The sequence below is a fragment of the Garra rufa genome, chromosome 5 (assembly GCF_049309525.1).
Source record: "Garra rufa chromosome 5, GarRuf1.0, whole genome shotgun sequence".
Classification (NCBI taxonomy): domain Eukaryota; kingdom Metazoa; phylum Chordata; class Actinopteri; order Cypriniformes; family Cyprinidae; genus Garra; species Garra rufa.
Window position 1 is genome coordinate 40,594,044 of NC_133365.1, and position 17,328 is coordinate 40,611,371.

At 38.0% G+C, this 17,328-nt stretch overlaps 1 protein-coding gene across 1 annotated transcript in view; it reads right to left on the minus strand.

Annotated features, from left to right (window-relative positions):
- Positions 1-16,183, minus strand: part of atrxl (ATRX chromatin remodeler, like) — a 30,036-nt gene extending 13,853 nt beyond the window's left edge. Inside the window, exons 1-16 of the mRNA XM_073840378.1 lie at positions 16,005-16,183; positions 15,476-15,594; positions 15,318-15,361; positions 12,835-12,881; positions 12,627-12,748; positions 12,364-12,486; positions 11,424-11,533; positions 11,188-11,255; positions 9,886-10,369; positions 8,319-9,285; positions 5,275-5,338; positions 1,732-1,880; positions 1,347-1,508; positions 684-765; positions 476-548; positions 168-374 (exon numbers count right to left, since the gene is read on the minus strand). Coding sequence (XP_073696479.1) covers positions 168-374; positions 476-548; positions 684-765; positions 1,347-1,508; positions 1,732-1,880; positions 5,275-5,338; positions 8,319-9,285; positions 9,886-10,369; positions 11,188-11,255; positions 11,424-11,533; positions 12,364-12,486; positions 12,627-12,748; positions 12,835-12,881; positions 15,318-15,361; positions 15,476-15,594; positions 16,005-16,024 — 2,841 coding nt within the window. The 5' untranslated portion in view covers positions 16,025-16,183. The remainder of the gene's footprint in view (positions 1-167; positions 375-475; positions 549-683; positions 766-1,346; positions 1,509-1,731; positions 1,881-5,274; positions 5,339-8,318; positions 9,286-9,885; positions 10,370-11,187; positions 11,256-11,423; positions 11,534-12,363; positions 12,487-12,626; positions 12,749-12,834; positions 12,882-15,317; positions 15,362-15,475; positions 15,595-16,004) is intronic.
- Between the last annotated feature and the right edge of the window lie 1,145 nt (positions 16,184-17,328).

The following is a 17,328-nucleotide window of genomic DNA, read 5'->3' on the forward strand; positions in this document are numbered from 1 at the left end:
GGTTAAAAAACATTAATAACAAAGGAAAATTCTGTCATTATTTACACAAGCGTTAAAAACCTTACTTCTTCTGGAGAACACAAAAGACGATATTTTTGAAAAATGCAGGTAAAATGTATGTAATTTATTTTTTATATTTACAAAATAGATAAGATGCAGTTCATCACCTCTGGGTCTGCGTCTTCTCGTTCTCTCCTCTCAATTTCCAGTCTCTGTTTTTCTCTCTCTGCCAGTCTCCTCCTGCGCTCCTCCTCTTCTTTCAAAGCGCTCTGTGTCTCCTTAGCCAGCTGACCCACCTCTAGAAGCGGCCTGATCTGCCTCCGCCCTCGCGGAGTGCCCCTCAAATGTTCCTCAGTGGTTGGAGAGTCATCATTCTACACATTAAACCCCCCAAAAACAATAAACCTTAAAATACCTACGAATCCACATTTACAAAATCTATGACATAAAAGGGTGTACAAATACAAACACACACATCAGCAGTGATGCTTCTGTCAGGTGTGCGTGGTGGACTCTGAAACGTCTCATTATGAGTGGGTGACTGGGACCTACAAAACATACAGTTTTGAAAAATGAACCTTCACACATTTAGGTTTATTAGTAGGTAGTAATTGAGAATTAGTTATTTTGTAAGTGTGTAATGCCTTGGGCAGATTGCAATAAACTGATGATATGAGATTTACCCCATTTCCTCACACTCTGAATGGCTGAGTTCGTCATACACGCCACTCGATATGCTTGTCTCGCATGTTTCATCGCTACTCACTACGATAAAAATAAAAAGCACCATAACTGATTGGAGTATCATCACATAGGTAGTGTCTGAAGAGTAAAAATACAATCAAACCAAAAATTATTCAGACACTAGATCCATTTTACTAGTGGGTGCAAGCTATAGTTCATTTATGTAAGTGAGGATAGCAATATAAAATGTGATATATTATACCCAAAAACTCTTCATAACGTGGATTCCCAGTAAAACTGAGACCAAAAATTATTCGGACACTTTGACCTGAAAATGGTTTGCTTAAGTGTTTTTTCTTCAATTACTAATGTGACCTTTTTACACCGCAGACAGAACAAAATTAAGAACTGCTTGGTAACTGGTCAACAAAGGATTGATAGTTGTGTAAATAGTCATATTAACAGATGTCTGAATTTTTAGTTGATTGTAATCCATTACATAGCTTTCTATCAACGTTATCAGACATTGCCAAGACGAACTTGTTCTGACACAGTTTAACTCTAAACCATAGCGAATATACTGATAATCTGAGAAATGTTGAAGGTGTCTGAATGAATTTTGGTTTGACTGATGGATGAATACATGAAGACTTCTGACTCACCAACAACACATTCTGAATCTTGAACTTCTCGTTCGCTCTTCTTCTTCACCGCTTGCTTGTGACTTTTTGCTTCAGCCTCTGATAAAGTAAGACCATGTCGAAGCAATCGGTGCCGGTGCCGTGACCCTGACTGTGACCCACTGCAATCTGTGCCATCGTTATCTGCAGAAAAACTGTTCTCATGTAATAAAACTATATGAATACTACAACGTCTAGTAACATTTTTAACTGACTAATCTGCTGCAGATCATTACTAATAAAAATTATTTTAAATTTACAATCAATTCATATGAGTTTCAGAGGCTGGTCATGTAGGTATTCATCAGAAATGGCATTTATATATTGAGTTGCAAGATTTCCCATGGGACCAGTGGTAATCACTCACCTTCATCTTCTGTTGTATCTGATGTTTTGGTCTTGCTCTTCTTCTGCTCTGCTCTCGTGCTGTCCGATTGCTCATCGGAGCTGGCGTCCAGCTCAGAAGCAGAGGAGAGGTTAGCTCTAATCTGAGCCAGCAGAATCTTCTTCGCAATTCTTTATAGAGTAAGTGACGGGATGAGGCAGGAGTGAGAGAATAGAAAAGAAGAATAGAAAGTGAAGAGAAGAGGGATGAAAAGAAAAGAAAGAGGGACAAAATGTGAGGTGGGTGACAGATGGATTCAGATCCATTAAACAAAGCATCTTTCTCCCACTGTTTTCCCTTTAATTTTCTCAAAATTGCACTCAAATAGTAGCAAAATTATTTTTATGCTGAAACATTTTTAAAGTCATTAAAAGAATTTCCATATCAACCATGAATGTAAATCTAATTACACATAAAACGACATAAATATGTAAATGTATACATATACAAAAGAATTTAAAACAGGTTATTGGAAAGTGTAAAAGATTTAAAGGAGCGTTAAATGGTCTGTTACATTAGAAAATTAATACAACAAAAAACTTAGATGAGGCCATGATGTGGACATTTGAACTTGACACCTCTGAATATGACAAACTAAATGTATTATATATATACATACAAAATGCACAGAGGCTGTTGTGACTGGGGTATAAACTTTTATTACAACTAAAATTCGTATACAGTTCTTACACAGTTATTTACATTTTCTCTTCAAAGATGCAAAATCACGCATGCTTTTTTTTTTAGATGAAAATGACGTTTCTGCGTAAAACGTTTCAATAAAACAACAATAAATACTTCCAAACAAAAAAGAACATTAGCATGCAATAAATACTCAAGCGTTAGGGTTTTTGAAGTCCAATGAAATCCAATGAACGTGAGAGGATTCCACAAGAAAAAGAAAAGTAAAGAAAAGAAAAGGACAACAAACAGAAAAGGACACTTTTAAAGATGGGTGATAAATGGCAAGGGTTAATATCGGAAGCATGTTAATTAAGGTTAGGCAGGGTTCCCACTCTGTCCAAGACATGTTCCATTTCTTCTTTGTGTGACTAACATCTCTAATATTTAAGAAACACATCGGTGGCCTGCTGTTGGTCATCATAGAAAATAAAGTTGACTCACCCGTTGTGGTAGTAGTACTGCACTTACAATGGAAGTCTAATAGGTATAAGCGTTTAAAAGCAGAAGGGCTAAGTTGATTTTATATGAATTCATCAGTAAAAATGTTTGTAATTTGAATTAAGTTCAAGGTTCAGTGATTGACTGAGCTTATATACACTAAACAATCACAAAATACATTAACCAGAATTTCATATTCTGATTTGATAGCACCAGTTTCATGCTAAACGCATGTAAGTTTTGTGGTTATTGAGAGGAGTCAAGTCATTTTCTGTGGTAATCGACTGCAGGCCACAGATTCCGATTCTGTGATTTATTATTATTTCATCAAACATGAAAAAATTAGAGGTGACACCCATTGAGGTACTGTGGTTACTGGCATGGTTCTAAATGCACAGCTCATGTAGACTAGCTGTTGCGACCAGAGAAGCTTCCGGAAGATTCAAGAACTGCCCACTCTAATAGCTGGACAAGGAAATTATAATAATAATAATAATAATAATAATGTTTTGCAATGTGTGGGATATCAACATCACTTGACATTGATGAGTGATATCTGAGCGGAAAACAGAAAAGACAGTGAGTGTGCAGACTATGACGTGTACCTGCTCATGACAATACACAGCCAGACGCAAATGGTAAAGCAAAACGATATGATTCTGCGACGTCGTTCATGACAGAACACATGAGAACTGACCGCAGTTCCGAGTCCCGAACGGTCCAAGGATTTCTTCATTTTACAAAAACGTTGTCAATACGGTGAACCAGTTTGATTAAAAGGTTACAGTAATCACATTTTCAGGACATTTAGGCACATTTCCCATGACTTATCCATCACTGGAAAATCGCATTACAAAATTCAAGGTTTTCCAGGTTTTCCAGGATGCGTGGGAACCCTGTTAAGCTACAGAAAAAGAGACGAAACGGGGGGAAAAAACAGAGAACAAGAGAAAGAATAAATAAGTGTTTATTGCCTCTCTTTAAGAACCATGCAAATAACACACAGGACCCTTAATGTGAGTGAAGACTACACTCTTTATGCTCAAACACACACTACACAAAAGCTTACAGACTGCATGTTGAGCCTGAAAGAGCATCATCACTGCCACCTGCCGCTGCCCCATGAACATGCTAACGCAAATGGAAGCCAGGTCCACCAAAGCAATAATTTAGGGGTTTTATTCAGCCTTTTAACCATTTTTATTCATATAGATATTTTTTAAAAAGGGGGAAAAAGCAAGCCGGACTTGAATTTACATTGCATGAGCGTGCACCAGTAATGTGTCAAAGCGCATACACCAACTGCTGGGCCATGGCTCCGATTTAAGCTACCATTTTGAACCACCAAGTCAAAAATATCTACAATCTACAATCTATATTTCCAAACCCTGCAATCCATCACCCTATGTTAAAACAGGATGAACATTTGACCCTCTCGCCAATTCACAAGGACATATATACTGTGCATGTGATTTGAAAATGAAATATTGAACCAATAAAAAAATACGTAGGTAACTAAATACAAAAACTTTAACAATCGCAGCTTAAACAAAGACAAATGCATCTTGAGCTTAAGCACCTTAAATGTAGAAAATTCGGCTGTGGAAGAATTAACGTCCTGAAAGAGAACAAACAACTGCATTCAGCACAAACGCTAACACTGCACTACTGCATCCCCTATCTGCCTAAGAAACTTTTGTTCACTTGAATACCACCAATAATAACATTTGACTGCCAATAACAAAAGTATTATGTGAAACTACTGTAACACCTACCGTTAGCAAACCACACAGCCTTTGTTCTGACTGACCGAAAACATTACAGCATGAGAACCCGGAAGCTGAGCCCTAAAACACAAACACACACAAGAAGTTGTCTGTCTTACTGAACACAGGATCCATCAGATCCGAGCAAAGAGGTTTAAACTCGTTCTACTCTCTTAAAAGCTTTAATAGCAGCACAGACAGTAAAGAGGAGAGAGTTTGGCTTTCAGAAATACTGCCAAAGACATGCAATGTTCTGTGTCAGTGAAGTCAAATTCAAACACAGGAGCTTCTCCAGAGTTGGTTCACTGACTTCCGTTAGACAGTGAGGTCTCAGAGCTTCAGCACTGATGGGCGGTGTGTGTCTACGGTTACAGATTCTCTCTACTGCATGTGGAAGAAACTGTGGGGAAATAAAAATCGGACAGTGTTGATCGAGCAAAAAAAGCGTGTTTGAGTTAGACACATGTTCAGAAGCACTGTCTAGCGGCGGTGCGTGTGGATGTACGGGATGCTTGCGTGCTTTTAAACGAGGTTTGGATCAAAGCTCTCGCTGTAGTGAGTTTGGGACAGCCGAAGTCCAGTGGAGAAGGCCTGTGATGGGAAAGTGTGTGTGGCCCTGATGTAGACAGAATCGTACCTATTTTCTAAATCATCGTCCTCCACAGACAAAGACGGACCTGGCTGGATGTCCATCTCATCACCTAGAGACAGACACGGAGAGAAAGAATGATTAAAATCAAAAACAACACGCATTTTGCTTCTCAAATGTATATATACAGTGGTGGCCAAAATTATTAAAACACTAGTTTTTTCACCAGCTAAAAAGTGGTTTTGAGTCAGTTATTTCTGTAGTGCGTCAGTAGGAAATATCAGTTTGCATTTCCAAACATTCATTTTGCCACTAATTGTAATGTGAGATTTTTGTTTGCACAAGGAGTCTGACAACAGCCAGTTCTCCACGGAGATCTGATCTCATCATCATCCAGTCTGTCTGAAATGCCATGAGGAAACAGAACAAACTGAGACAGACTAAATCCAGAAGAACTGTGGCAACGTCTCCAAGATGCTTCAAGAAACCTACCTGCAAAAAAAACTATGTGCAACTGCACCTAGGGCAAAAGCTGCTTAAAATGCAAAAGGTGGTCACACCAAATGTTGATTTAATTTAGTTAATTGAAGTTAAATAATGCAGAAAATCGATTTATAAATTATTAGATTAATAAATACTAAATTATTTTTGCCAGCATCCTTATTTTACAGCATCTTTATACAAGTGCCTAAAACTTTAACAGTACTATAACTTTGGTCTCTTGAAGCATCTTGGAGACTTTGCCACAGTTCTTCTGGATTTCTGTCTCAGTTTGTTCTGTTTCTTCTTGTTATTCCAGACAGACTGGATGATGATGAGACCAAATCTCAGTGGAACACAAATCGACTGGTGTATCGATTCTGTGATTTTATGAATGCATCTCGATTCTTTCTTGAATCCATTCTGAGCTTAATTTTCAACAGCAGATGGTACTGCATGCTTTAGAAATGGCAGTATTCTGCTTGCTTCCAATTCCTTACACACACCCCACTTGAACCTAAAATAATCTTTCATGAAGTTCGAAAAGAGTGTTCACAGTGGGCTGTTTACACATTAATCTCACATCATAAATGCACAGAAACCCATTTAACCAATTAAATTACACAGCTGAACGCACAAGTGCTCTTCTTCGTGAACAGCAAGAGTCCTTCCATGTTCAAGGGCTAGAAAGGTATAATCAATAAAATAGTCCCAGTGACATCATGGTTAAATCGTAATTTTATGAAGATACAAGAATACTTTGTGCTCAAAAAAAAAATGTAATAAATCATTTATTTAATTCTTCACATCTGTCCCATGACATACGTACATGTTGTGCTTTTGATGTAGAACACGTGTGCGCGGGTGTGCGATATCATCTGTGATAATATCGTAATTGTTGTTTTAACGATGTGTGACGACATTATCGATTATATTACGAAAAGAAAACAACTACAGAGTGCACGCATTTATTACGCGATGAAGCCTAGTAAGTTAGGTAAAACTAGTGCGCGTATGCATTTTGAGTGTGTTCTTTCACTGCATGATTTAGTCAATAAAATGTATTTAGAATGACCACCAAATTCAAGATATAGGGGCAACAAATCTATATATTTACATCATTTCATATAATTAATAAATTTCACATGAAGAGTGCCGTTTTTATCTCCAAAAATCAGCTTGATTACAAATATGTGACCCTGGACCACAAAACCAGTCATAAGGTTAAATTTTACAAAACTGAGATGTATGCATCATATGAACGTTAATGAACGTTAATCATATGAACGTCAATAAATAAGCTTTCTATTGATATATGGTTTGTTAGGATAGGACAATATTTGGCCGAGATACATCTGTTTGAAGATCTGAAATCTGAGGGTGCAAAAAAATCAAAATACTGAGAAAATCTCCTTTAAAGTTGTCCAAATTTAGTTCTTAACAATGCATATTACTAATCAAAAATGACATTTTGATATATTTATAGTAGGAATTTTGCAAAAAAATCTTCATGGAACATGATCTTTACTCAATTTCCTAATGATTTTTGGCATAAAAGAAAAAATCAATAATTTTGACCCATTCAATGTATTTTTGGCTATTGCTACAAATATACCCCAGCGACTTAAGACTGGTTTTGTGGTCCAGGGTCACATATGATATTGATTTTATATGAAGTTAATATTAAGAGACTTACGTTTTAGACTGCATATTTTTTGTTTTTGCTCTATTTCACCAACAAAAATCATTCCAAACACAGACACAGCACTGTTTTGCATTTCTAAGCAGCATGACGGTGTTTTGTTCCTGAATGAATCAACAGTTTAAATGATTCTGCTTAATCGCAGAGTGACTTGCTGCCACCTACTGGCAGTTTTCATTTTACATTTAAAGTCTTTTAATTTTTCATTTTTTTTTTTTTTTTTTTAAATACCAGTATTCAACGTTTTAGGTTTAAAATATCGAAACATTATTTAGGCATTTGTTTTATTATTCTAATTGACTAATTTAATGTAAGAATTTGACTCAAATGATGCACAGAAAAAAAATTAAAGGAAAGGAAAAAAAATGCCCATAAAAGGTAAAAATCGATTTATACTTATTGGAAAAGATTAATTTCCAGCACAATAACAGACTCAGAAAAATATCGTCAAATTATCATTATCGATAAAATCCCCCAAAAAATTTAGAGATATAATTTTTCTCAATATCGCATACCCCTAGTGTGTGCCGCGTTTTGTTTAAGTGAAGAGGAAAGTGTGCGCATGCTTCATGATACTCTCCAAAATGGTGCTTGGGTGATGCAAAGAAGAATTAAAAAGTTACCTTCGTGCATTTGTGTAGCTTCATAAAATTACGACTGAACCACTGATGTCACATGGACTATTTTAACCAGTCCTTACTACCTTTCTGGGCCTTGAACGTGGAACGACCCTTGCTGTCTATGGAGGGTCAGAGAGCTCTCGGATTTCATCAAAAACATTTTAATTTGCGTTCTGAAGATAAAGGTCTTACTTGGAACGACATGAGAGTGAGTAATAAATAACAGAATTTTCCTTTTTGGGTGAACTAACCCTTTAAGGGTCAATGTTGGCTTTTTACACCAAACTCACCGGAAGACTGCTGGAAATTTCCAGAGCCCAGCAATGTGACGCCCTCTGTCAGCGGTTTGATTTTCTGATCGTCAGAGTCACTGCTCGGCCCGCTCTCCAATTCCTGTCCTCCCACCTCACTTGACGAACTCCCGCTCTGTCCTGTCATCCTGGCAACTTTGCGGGCTCTTCCCCTGGTCATTCTGACAGATGACCCTTGGTCCTGGGAGCCCCTACTTGAGGATGCAGAAGAGGATGACGACGACGAAGAAGATCTCTCTTTGAGATTCCGCTTACGAGAGCCTCTGTCCGGAGGTGTGGTTTTTACCAGTCCAAAGAGACGCTGCTTTCTGACTTGCTGGTTTACCTCGTCTCCGTCCCAGCTGCTACCTACCAACCCCTCTTCCTCACTGTTCGCCATGGTAGCGGCGGTCTGGAGCAGCACTTCAGGAACCTCGTCAGAATCAGAGTCATCCTCAGGTAAACCAGCGTGCTCTGCTGTGGTGCTCGTGTTTGTTCGCCGCCGACGTGGTGTGGTTTTCACACGTGGAGAACGTTTGTTCTCCTCTGATAAAGACAAACTTTTTTGGTCAGTTTGGTCCTCTTCCTCATCCTCCTCGTCATCATCTTCCTCCTCCTCCTCCTCCTCTTCCTCGTCATTATTAACACAGTTTTCCACATCTTCTCCTCTCTCAGTCATTTCTTCCATTTCCATCTCCTTCGCCATCTCCACCATGGTCCCGCTTTCTTCTAGTGCGCCATCAGTCACCCCACTCTTTATCGTTTGTCTGTCAGGTGATGGATGAATGGAAAGACACGTACTGCTGATGGGTTTTGGGCTGACCGGTACAGGAGTGAGTTTAACCACTAGCTTTTTAGTGACTTCTGGGCTCTGTGATGCCATTCCCTTTTTCCGTCTGCTCTTCGCTTTTGGCTTGTGCGTTCCACTAGCACGTTTGGACCCTCTCAGCTCATGGTCCAGGGCTTCCTGCAATTATGAATTACATGTTGTAATAAATTCATATGACCAAATTGTAAAGAAACAGACAAAAAATGTATTGCAGTTTCCATGACAATATTTAGCAGTACAACCATTTTCATCTGTGATAAGAAGAAATGTTTTCTAAACACACTATGAGCATATTAAAATAATGATAACAGAATTTAGCTTTGCCAAAACAGGAATAAATTATATTTAAATTACAGTTATTTTCAAAATTAATAATATTTCACAATATTGTTTTCAGTTTTTTTTTTTAGAAGTACAAAGAGACTAAAAAACATTACTATAATTATTATATAAAATACATTATGTATTATGTATTAAATATGTATATGTAATCGGTATCCAATCTCAAAATGAATACCTGCCTCAATTCATTTTTACTAGCATTTGAAAAGATTATTTTCAGTTTTTTGTGTTTTGTTACTAATTTATTAAAACCACATTTAACAACTACAATTCTTTTGCTTAATAGTCTTAACATTGAAACAATAATCATCGGCTTATACGCCACCCTAAATAAAATGTAATAATTAAGACAACCATCATTAAACTGTTAAAAATGTGGTTTAGGACTGAAATTACCTGTAATGCACTGTTTGCAGCTTGCAGATCATCCAACACAGCACGAAACATCCTTAGCTGCCCAATTCTCTCTATTCGGTTTCCTTCCTCCTCTCTTTCGCTTTGCACGACTGACTTGAAGGAATGGCTCAGAGATGTGGTAACATCTACAAACCGCTGCATTCGCTGATAGAGGCCTGCAGAGGGCACCCCTCCCATTAGATAGGCTGCACCACGACCACCCTTACTAGCCCTCCCCCGGACTGAGTTTGGCTCAGAACGGGAGACGCGTTTCTGAGCCTGCTCCAGGTTCTCTAGAACCGCATCACAGGCCAAAACCAGATCCACCAGTGGCTCGGGACTGCACACGTAACAGTACCACTTCCTCTCCTCCTCCAGGATGGTGGAAAGCTCCTTCCTCCCCAGGTTACGCAGAACACATTTCTTACAGAAGGCATTACTGCAGTAATCACAGCCAATCAGACTGCCTCCCTCTGCACACCACCTGAATGAACAGGAAATTAGAGCACTTACTTTAAAGACAACCAAAAAATGGATACAAAGTAGGGCCGCGATGATAAATCGATGCATCACGATTCATGAATCGATTCCGAATGCATCGCGATTCTCTTTGGAATTGATTCTGAGCAGATGCCACTCTTATTTTTAACCACACACTGAAATGCTCACGAAGAGTCTCCGAATATTTTTTATGACGCAAGATTAATGTAAACACCCTTGAAATTCACTTCAAACATTTCAAACTTTATGAATGATAAATTTAGGTTTAAGTGCGTGTAAGGAATTGGAACTGTAAGGTACGGCTGTTTCTAAAGCAGGCAGTACAGTCTACTATTAAAAACTAAGCTTAGAATCGATTTGAGAAAAAAATTACAAAAGCATTCTGAAAATCTCAGAATCATTTCTCGATTTGTGATGCATCGACTTATTTTCCCAGCCCTACTACAAAGTAGTAGACCCTATTAACTGTGAGACAATACCACACAGTTTTCCACCAGCAGGTATTTATGATCATTCACTGAATTTTAAGCCGTCATTTTCAGCAGTGAATCAAAAACATGAAAAATATTGACTGGTAGAGTGTACACGGTGGCATTAATTTTTAATCTGCTACATAACATTCACTCTAGATAAAAGTAAGAAACACTCAACTTTTTGACAAAATATTTTTTCAAATACATCCAATGTACATCATGAGCACAATGTATACATTAAATCACACTCACTCCATTTAAATGCATACAAACTCACCAAACTGTCAAACACAAATATGATGTTCCCTTCATCATCCCATCCATTTACCTGCATTGCTCATCCATTCCCTCTGAATCTTTGCTGATGTCATCACTCATATAATACTTATAACAACTCTACAAGAAAGCAAACAGATCCATATAAAACTTTGCAGAAGGATTATCTACTTGTCATTCAAAGATGCAAGTTACTGCAAAAGGCAGTCATGAAAAATAACACTCCGTTTTGGTTTCATCAGCTTTACATTTACAAACACATTAATCCACAGATTCACATATACATACCTTGCAGATGAGAACTTTGAGCATAGGGTGCCTGTAGACAGAGTCACGCTGAAAATGATTCACCTGCTGACCACACGCTGTACAATTTACCCTCTCCATCTCGTATCCTCCTAACACACAGAAACACAAATGAGTACCCCTATATCCTGACACACACAGCTAAAAGTATTATTTTCTTACACTTCAGCTACAACATTTATAAACGGAGTTTCACACAGAACCTTCTGAATTCTCTATTGTGAGAAAAAACACTTTGTATAAGATTGCATGACAAGGTTTCAAGGTTAGCTGATAAGCCTTGTCTGGATACTGAATGTTTTGTTTCATTCCTGCTATAAACTTCCAAGATTGGGAACATTTTTTTTCCCTTGGAATTCTTATAATTAACAAAAGCATCACTATGAGTTCAGTTTTAATCAAATAAAAGGATATTTTAATTAAAGAAAGGGATGGGCGATTAAACCAAAATCTTATTTTATAATACAAGTAGTTTTATCTAACAGTAACCCTATATAGATCACATTTTAAATTTATTAAACCTTAATTTGCGCTAAATGTAATGATGTAAAAAACACTGCACAGTCTTTACTGTATGAATTAAACATCAATGGAGCACTGAGTGATTTTCTTTTTGTCTTTTGTTGCTGGATTAACAGACAGAGAGTATATTATTAGTATATTAATATATTATTATATGGTATATATTAGGCAGTTGTTACTTTAAGATCTCATATCCTGACACAAACAAAGTCTTTTACAACTGTTTATGTCCATATAAGACACAACAGACTGTGTGTGAGAATTCTTGCAAAGGCAGATTTTTAGACGTTTTTGTGTGTATCTGACCATAATAGGGTGCAAATGAGAATTGAATTCAGGATCATATTCTGTCTGAGAGAGCCCTAATCAAAGTTAAAATTTCTGCCTCTAAATCTCTTACCTCTGCGTCTGTCACCACAACCATCTCTGTGCTGCTTGTAAACTCGCCTACTGCGGAATTCTGGTCCACGGAAATCATCACGAGCTTCATTACCCACCGGCTCCGGCAGCACAAACATCGTTCCTGTGTCAGATAACAATGGGGTTCAAAAACAGTTTGTATTCCCTTAACGTATTCAATAACAGAAACCACAACACAAAAACTTCATCACATGGGCATGATCATCTGAATCAGCCAAATGAATAAGAGAATGGTAGTGGCACCTTTGGGTAGGAAGTTGGAGTCTGGGTCGCTGGAGTGGACTGACATTACATCTTCTGCTCCACTCTCAGACGAAGCATCTGACTCGTTCATCCCGCTGTGTTTGGTGACAACAGCTGGTTTCCTGTAAAAGTAACGATTTACAAATGAGTTGATTCTGTCAGATCGCAAAGGAATTACAGATCCAGCTCAGCATTATTTGAGTCAGACCTTCTCGAACGAGATGACAACATTCCCAATTCTGAGGCGCCACTGGCCTGAAAAGAAAAGACACAAAACATATTCAACAAACAAAACTCTAGCATTCTGATGAATGGAGCAAAACAATCTATTTTAGCAATATAAAATGATAATTACAATGAAAGTTCTTATTAATCTATGCAACAGCGCTGCAGGAATGAGTCCCATAACCCATTTTTGAACTTCAAGTTCCATCGACTCAATGGGGTTTTTAAAAAGCTTTTGGTTAAATGCTTGAAATAATGTCTCAAGCATATCTTGAGATATTATGTTTTATTCTACAACATAAAATACATCAGTAATTTGCCACTTGTGATTTTTTATAGATTTAGTTGTCAGGTACATTAAACAGAAATACCATCTAGTCTCTAGACTGCTTTTACAGCCTCAATTCCTGAAACTACTCTTAGCTTTCCAACTTAGCTTTTAAATAAATCCTGAAAGAGTTGTCAGAAGCTTAGTATTGTTAAGAAAACCTGTTGTGCCCCTTTTTACAACATGTAATATAAGAGTGTGTTCACACTTGTCAATGTTTGGATCGATTAAAACAAACTCGCACCAGATAAGCAAACCGAGACTGCTAAAAAGATGGGTCTCGGTCTGCTTCCAAACGAACTCTGGTACGGTTCGACTGAAATATGAACACGACATGGACCAAACACTTATAAATAAAGCATAAAAACGGGAGTAATGACAAGATGCAACGCTATGCAACATGATTTCAGGAAGGGAACACGCGGTGCATCCAAAGGGCAAACGTTGAGCAACGAGCAGGTAAAGTGCCTTTTATAAGGTCTTTGTAAGTTTGCAGGTGGTAAAAATAAAATCATATACACACACAACAAGGTGCAGTCGACTTAAAGCAGTGCTCAGTCCAGACCAAATGAACCAAACTACAAGTGTGAACACACCCTTGCCTCTTTAAATGCAAATGACCTGCTGCTCCCAGCCTCCTTTTCTAGAATAGGACTAAGCCTTTATAGTTTGTACCTCAGATAGTATATCAAAAAGATCTGTTTGGTTTTGATTATCATCTTTATCACGCAAAAATCATGCTCTTTTAACCAATATCAGTTTAAACTTCTTATTTCCGGTTTTCTAAATGCAAACATCTGAAGCACGCACACAGAAAGCGGCTCTCACATGGCATTTGAAAAATAAACCAAGTTCTCTTTCACATCTTATTGCGCTTAAACTGTCAAGTTTATGTTAGGAACACACATCAAACAGTCGGTTATGTCTGTGAAGGTAAACAGCTGAGAAAGAAATCACATGTTTATATTAGATCTGTGTGGCAGCAGCGTAACATACAGTAAATAAATTAATAAATACTCTCTTGTCTTCTCTGACACTGGGTGTCTAAGTAGCTTTCTATGCTCATCTGTGCAGCCAAAGACAGAACAGTTAGCATGCTTTGCTTGAACCTTTGTCATGGTGTTGTCACCATTGTCACTTGCAAGAGCAATATGGCGGCGCCGAGGGTGTAAACGTGCAGATTAAGGGGCGGTAATATTATAATAAGGTCCCCTTCCTACATCACAGAGGGAGTGAAATCTGAGCGGCTCGTTTTTTCACATGCTTGCAGGCTTTTTTACGTCTATTGGGTTGGTAGATGCATTAGGGACCCGATTATAGCACTTAAACATGGAAAAAGTCAGATTTTCATTATATGTCACCTTTACGTTATGCGACCATGGTGTAATTTGTTTATAGCCTATTTTTATTCTTTTACTTCTGACCATTACATTTAGAACTTGTGTTTATTTGTGAAGATTATCTTAATGAGCAAAAGATTTTGTTGGTCACAAAGCTTATTTTCTGCTGTTATTCAGAGTGTTTTTACAACACGTCATCAATTGGCGGCACTGAGCGCAAACAATGCCACTGAATCGAACAGAACTGGGCTGCACTAATCGGTCAGACTGGGAAAAACATTTGGAGTACTATAGACTGCCAAAAGTTCTAACAAATCAAGGAGAATAGTGCAAAAAAACTGTCTGAGGAACAAAAGTTGTTTGTGGTTGGCCAAACTGAACCAGGATTTCCAGGGCAAGAATCTTGACAACATTTGTGTTTGTTCTTATCATTTCTGGTCAGGTGGGCGAAATATTAGGCTAATATCCTAATTAATATTGCTCATACATATCTTTACCACCTATAAACTTCAGTTTGTCAAAATATTGTGCCTTTTCCTGCTTACTTAGTCCTTCACACGTTTTATTTGGTGGTTTAGACAGCATACATTAGCATAACAATGTATTCAGCAATACATTAACCGTGCAATCCATGCTGTTGTTACATCCGAATATCTCCAATATGGCCGTGCATCCAGGTAACTGACCAAAATGTGACGCAAGTGCAAACCCTCTATTGGCTTTTTGTCGAAGGAACCGGGGTGATGCCAACTTCTGGCAAAAATTTATCATTCCTGATGCACTCTAAATAATCTCTACCTGGGCATGAGCCTGCTGCTCCAAGTATTCTTTGGCCGTAGTTCCTGTGAATGAGAAATTACAAAAATTTGAATAAAGTAGCTTGAATAATGAGCTTATTTTTGGTTCCATTTCTGATGAGACTGTAATAACTAATTTCTCTTCCATACTGTACTCACCATTCCAGTGTCCGGGTAAAGGAGGTTCAGTCTTGTCGTCCGTGGCTGCTGCCAAGTACTCATGGAGCTTCCCGATCAGTTCACCTAGCTTACTGCCTCCACCGGCCATCGGCCCAGGTCTGCAAAGACACGACACAGCTCATTTCCATGGCAACTGCATCCTACTGTAATTCTATATAGCATTAAAAACACTGAAAAGCCCTTTACAAACCTACTACACCAAACTACCTACAAGCACAGATGGTTACTATAGAAAGAAGCCCACTCAGATACTATGAATCAAACAGGGCTCATAAATCTTTTCCTGAGTTCAGCGCCGAGTCTTTGTTTGTCTGGTATGTTACTGATAAAGTAATAAACTGTAAAGACAAAACGCAAAACCTAACAGTACTTTAAACAGGAAAGATTAAACAAGGATTTAATTTAAACAGCGAATGGATTTTAATGATTTATTGTCGAGAAATATTAACAAGCACCACAGCTTGTACGTTAGTAACTAGTGGCAAAGAAAGAAAACAGGGCGCCTTACCTGAGGACTTCGGCAGACATCGCCTCCCCGCGCACGGCGCTTCAACACACCGGCGAGCTTTTAGCACAACAAACAGCAGCAAAGCGTTTCGGTTATCACCATAAATTCATATTTCGCGAACCACAAAACTCAACCAGTTTCACCCGCCATCTTCCCAGTGGAACTTGCGCCAGACAGCTTAAAATGGCGCACCGGAAACTGCGTCCTGTCCGTGACTGACGTAAAGTGATGGCGTCATTACTTCATCGTATTTCGTCATAAGTGAAAAGACGACTGCTGCTGGGCACGATTTCAGCTTTATTTGAACATTTGAGATGAGCGAACAGGATTTACATTTGGAACACAGTAAGTATATAGAATATACATTTTGTTATTTTTCAGAATATATTATTGTGTACATGCGAAAAGCGAATGAAAATGATTGTGAATCCAACATGTTTCAAGGACAGTTCATCAATACATATTTTGACTTGTCAGCAGCATTTGTTTTGAGTATGTATGGACCTTTTTACGGTGGACACCATATTTAATTGTTCACAATCACAAAAGACAACAATTATGGATCCAATAAATATGCAATATACAAATAGGACTATTAAAAATGTTGTTAATTTGGTTGTAAAGTTATGTACCTGGTTGTATACCTTAAAAAAAAAAAAATATATATATATATATATATATATATATATATATATATATTAGGGATGGGCATAGATTAATTTTTTTAATCTAGATTAATCTAGATTAAATCTTGGAATTAATCTAGATTAATCTAGATTAAAATGGCTAATTTGAATTCTGCTGAAGGCATTTTCAGAATATGTGTGCTACCCAAATAATGACTAAAAGTAAGTCTTCGAGAACGGGCCAGGTAGCGCATTAGATCAGGCGCTCATCTCCTGTTTCCAAAATGCATCAAAAACTGCTTGACAATTGCATTTACAACATAATTAACTATACAAACTTGTGTAACCAAGACAAGTACTTCTGCGCAAAAGGCTGCGCGACGTGCGCGTTGCCGGTAAATACACAGACGCGCACAGGCATGGATTTCTCCGTGCTTCGATTAAACTGCGTTGCTTTTAGAAGCGTCAGTTCAGTTGTTGCATATAGTTTAATGTCTTTATTTCGGGATTATCAAAGTAAATTATAACTCAAACTTGAGATTTTACTGGGGCACAGCAGATTTTCACTGGGACACGTGCCCCAGTAAAAAGGGTCTAACAATGCACGCACCTGCCCTGAAGCGGCTTCATAACTGCATCCATGTTTGCACGTCTCATTTGATGTGGTAATTTCACAGAAGTTGAAGACTCGTTCTCGC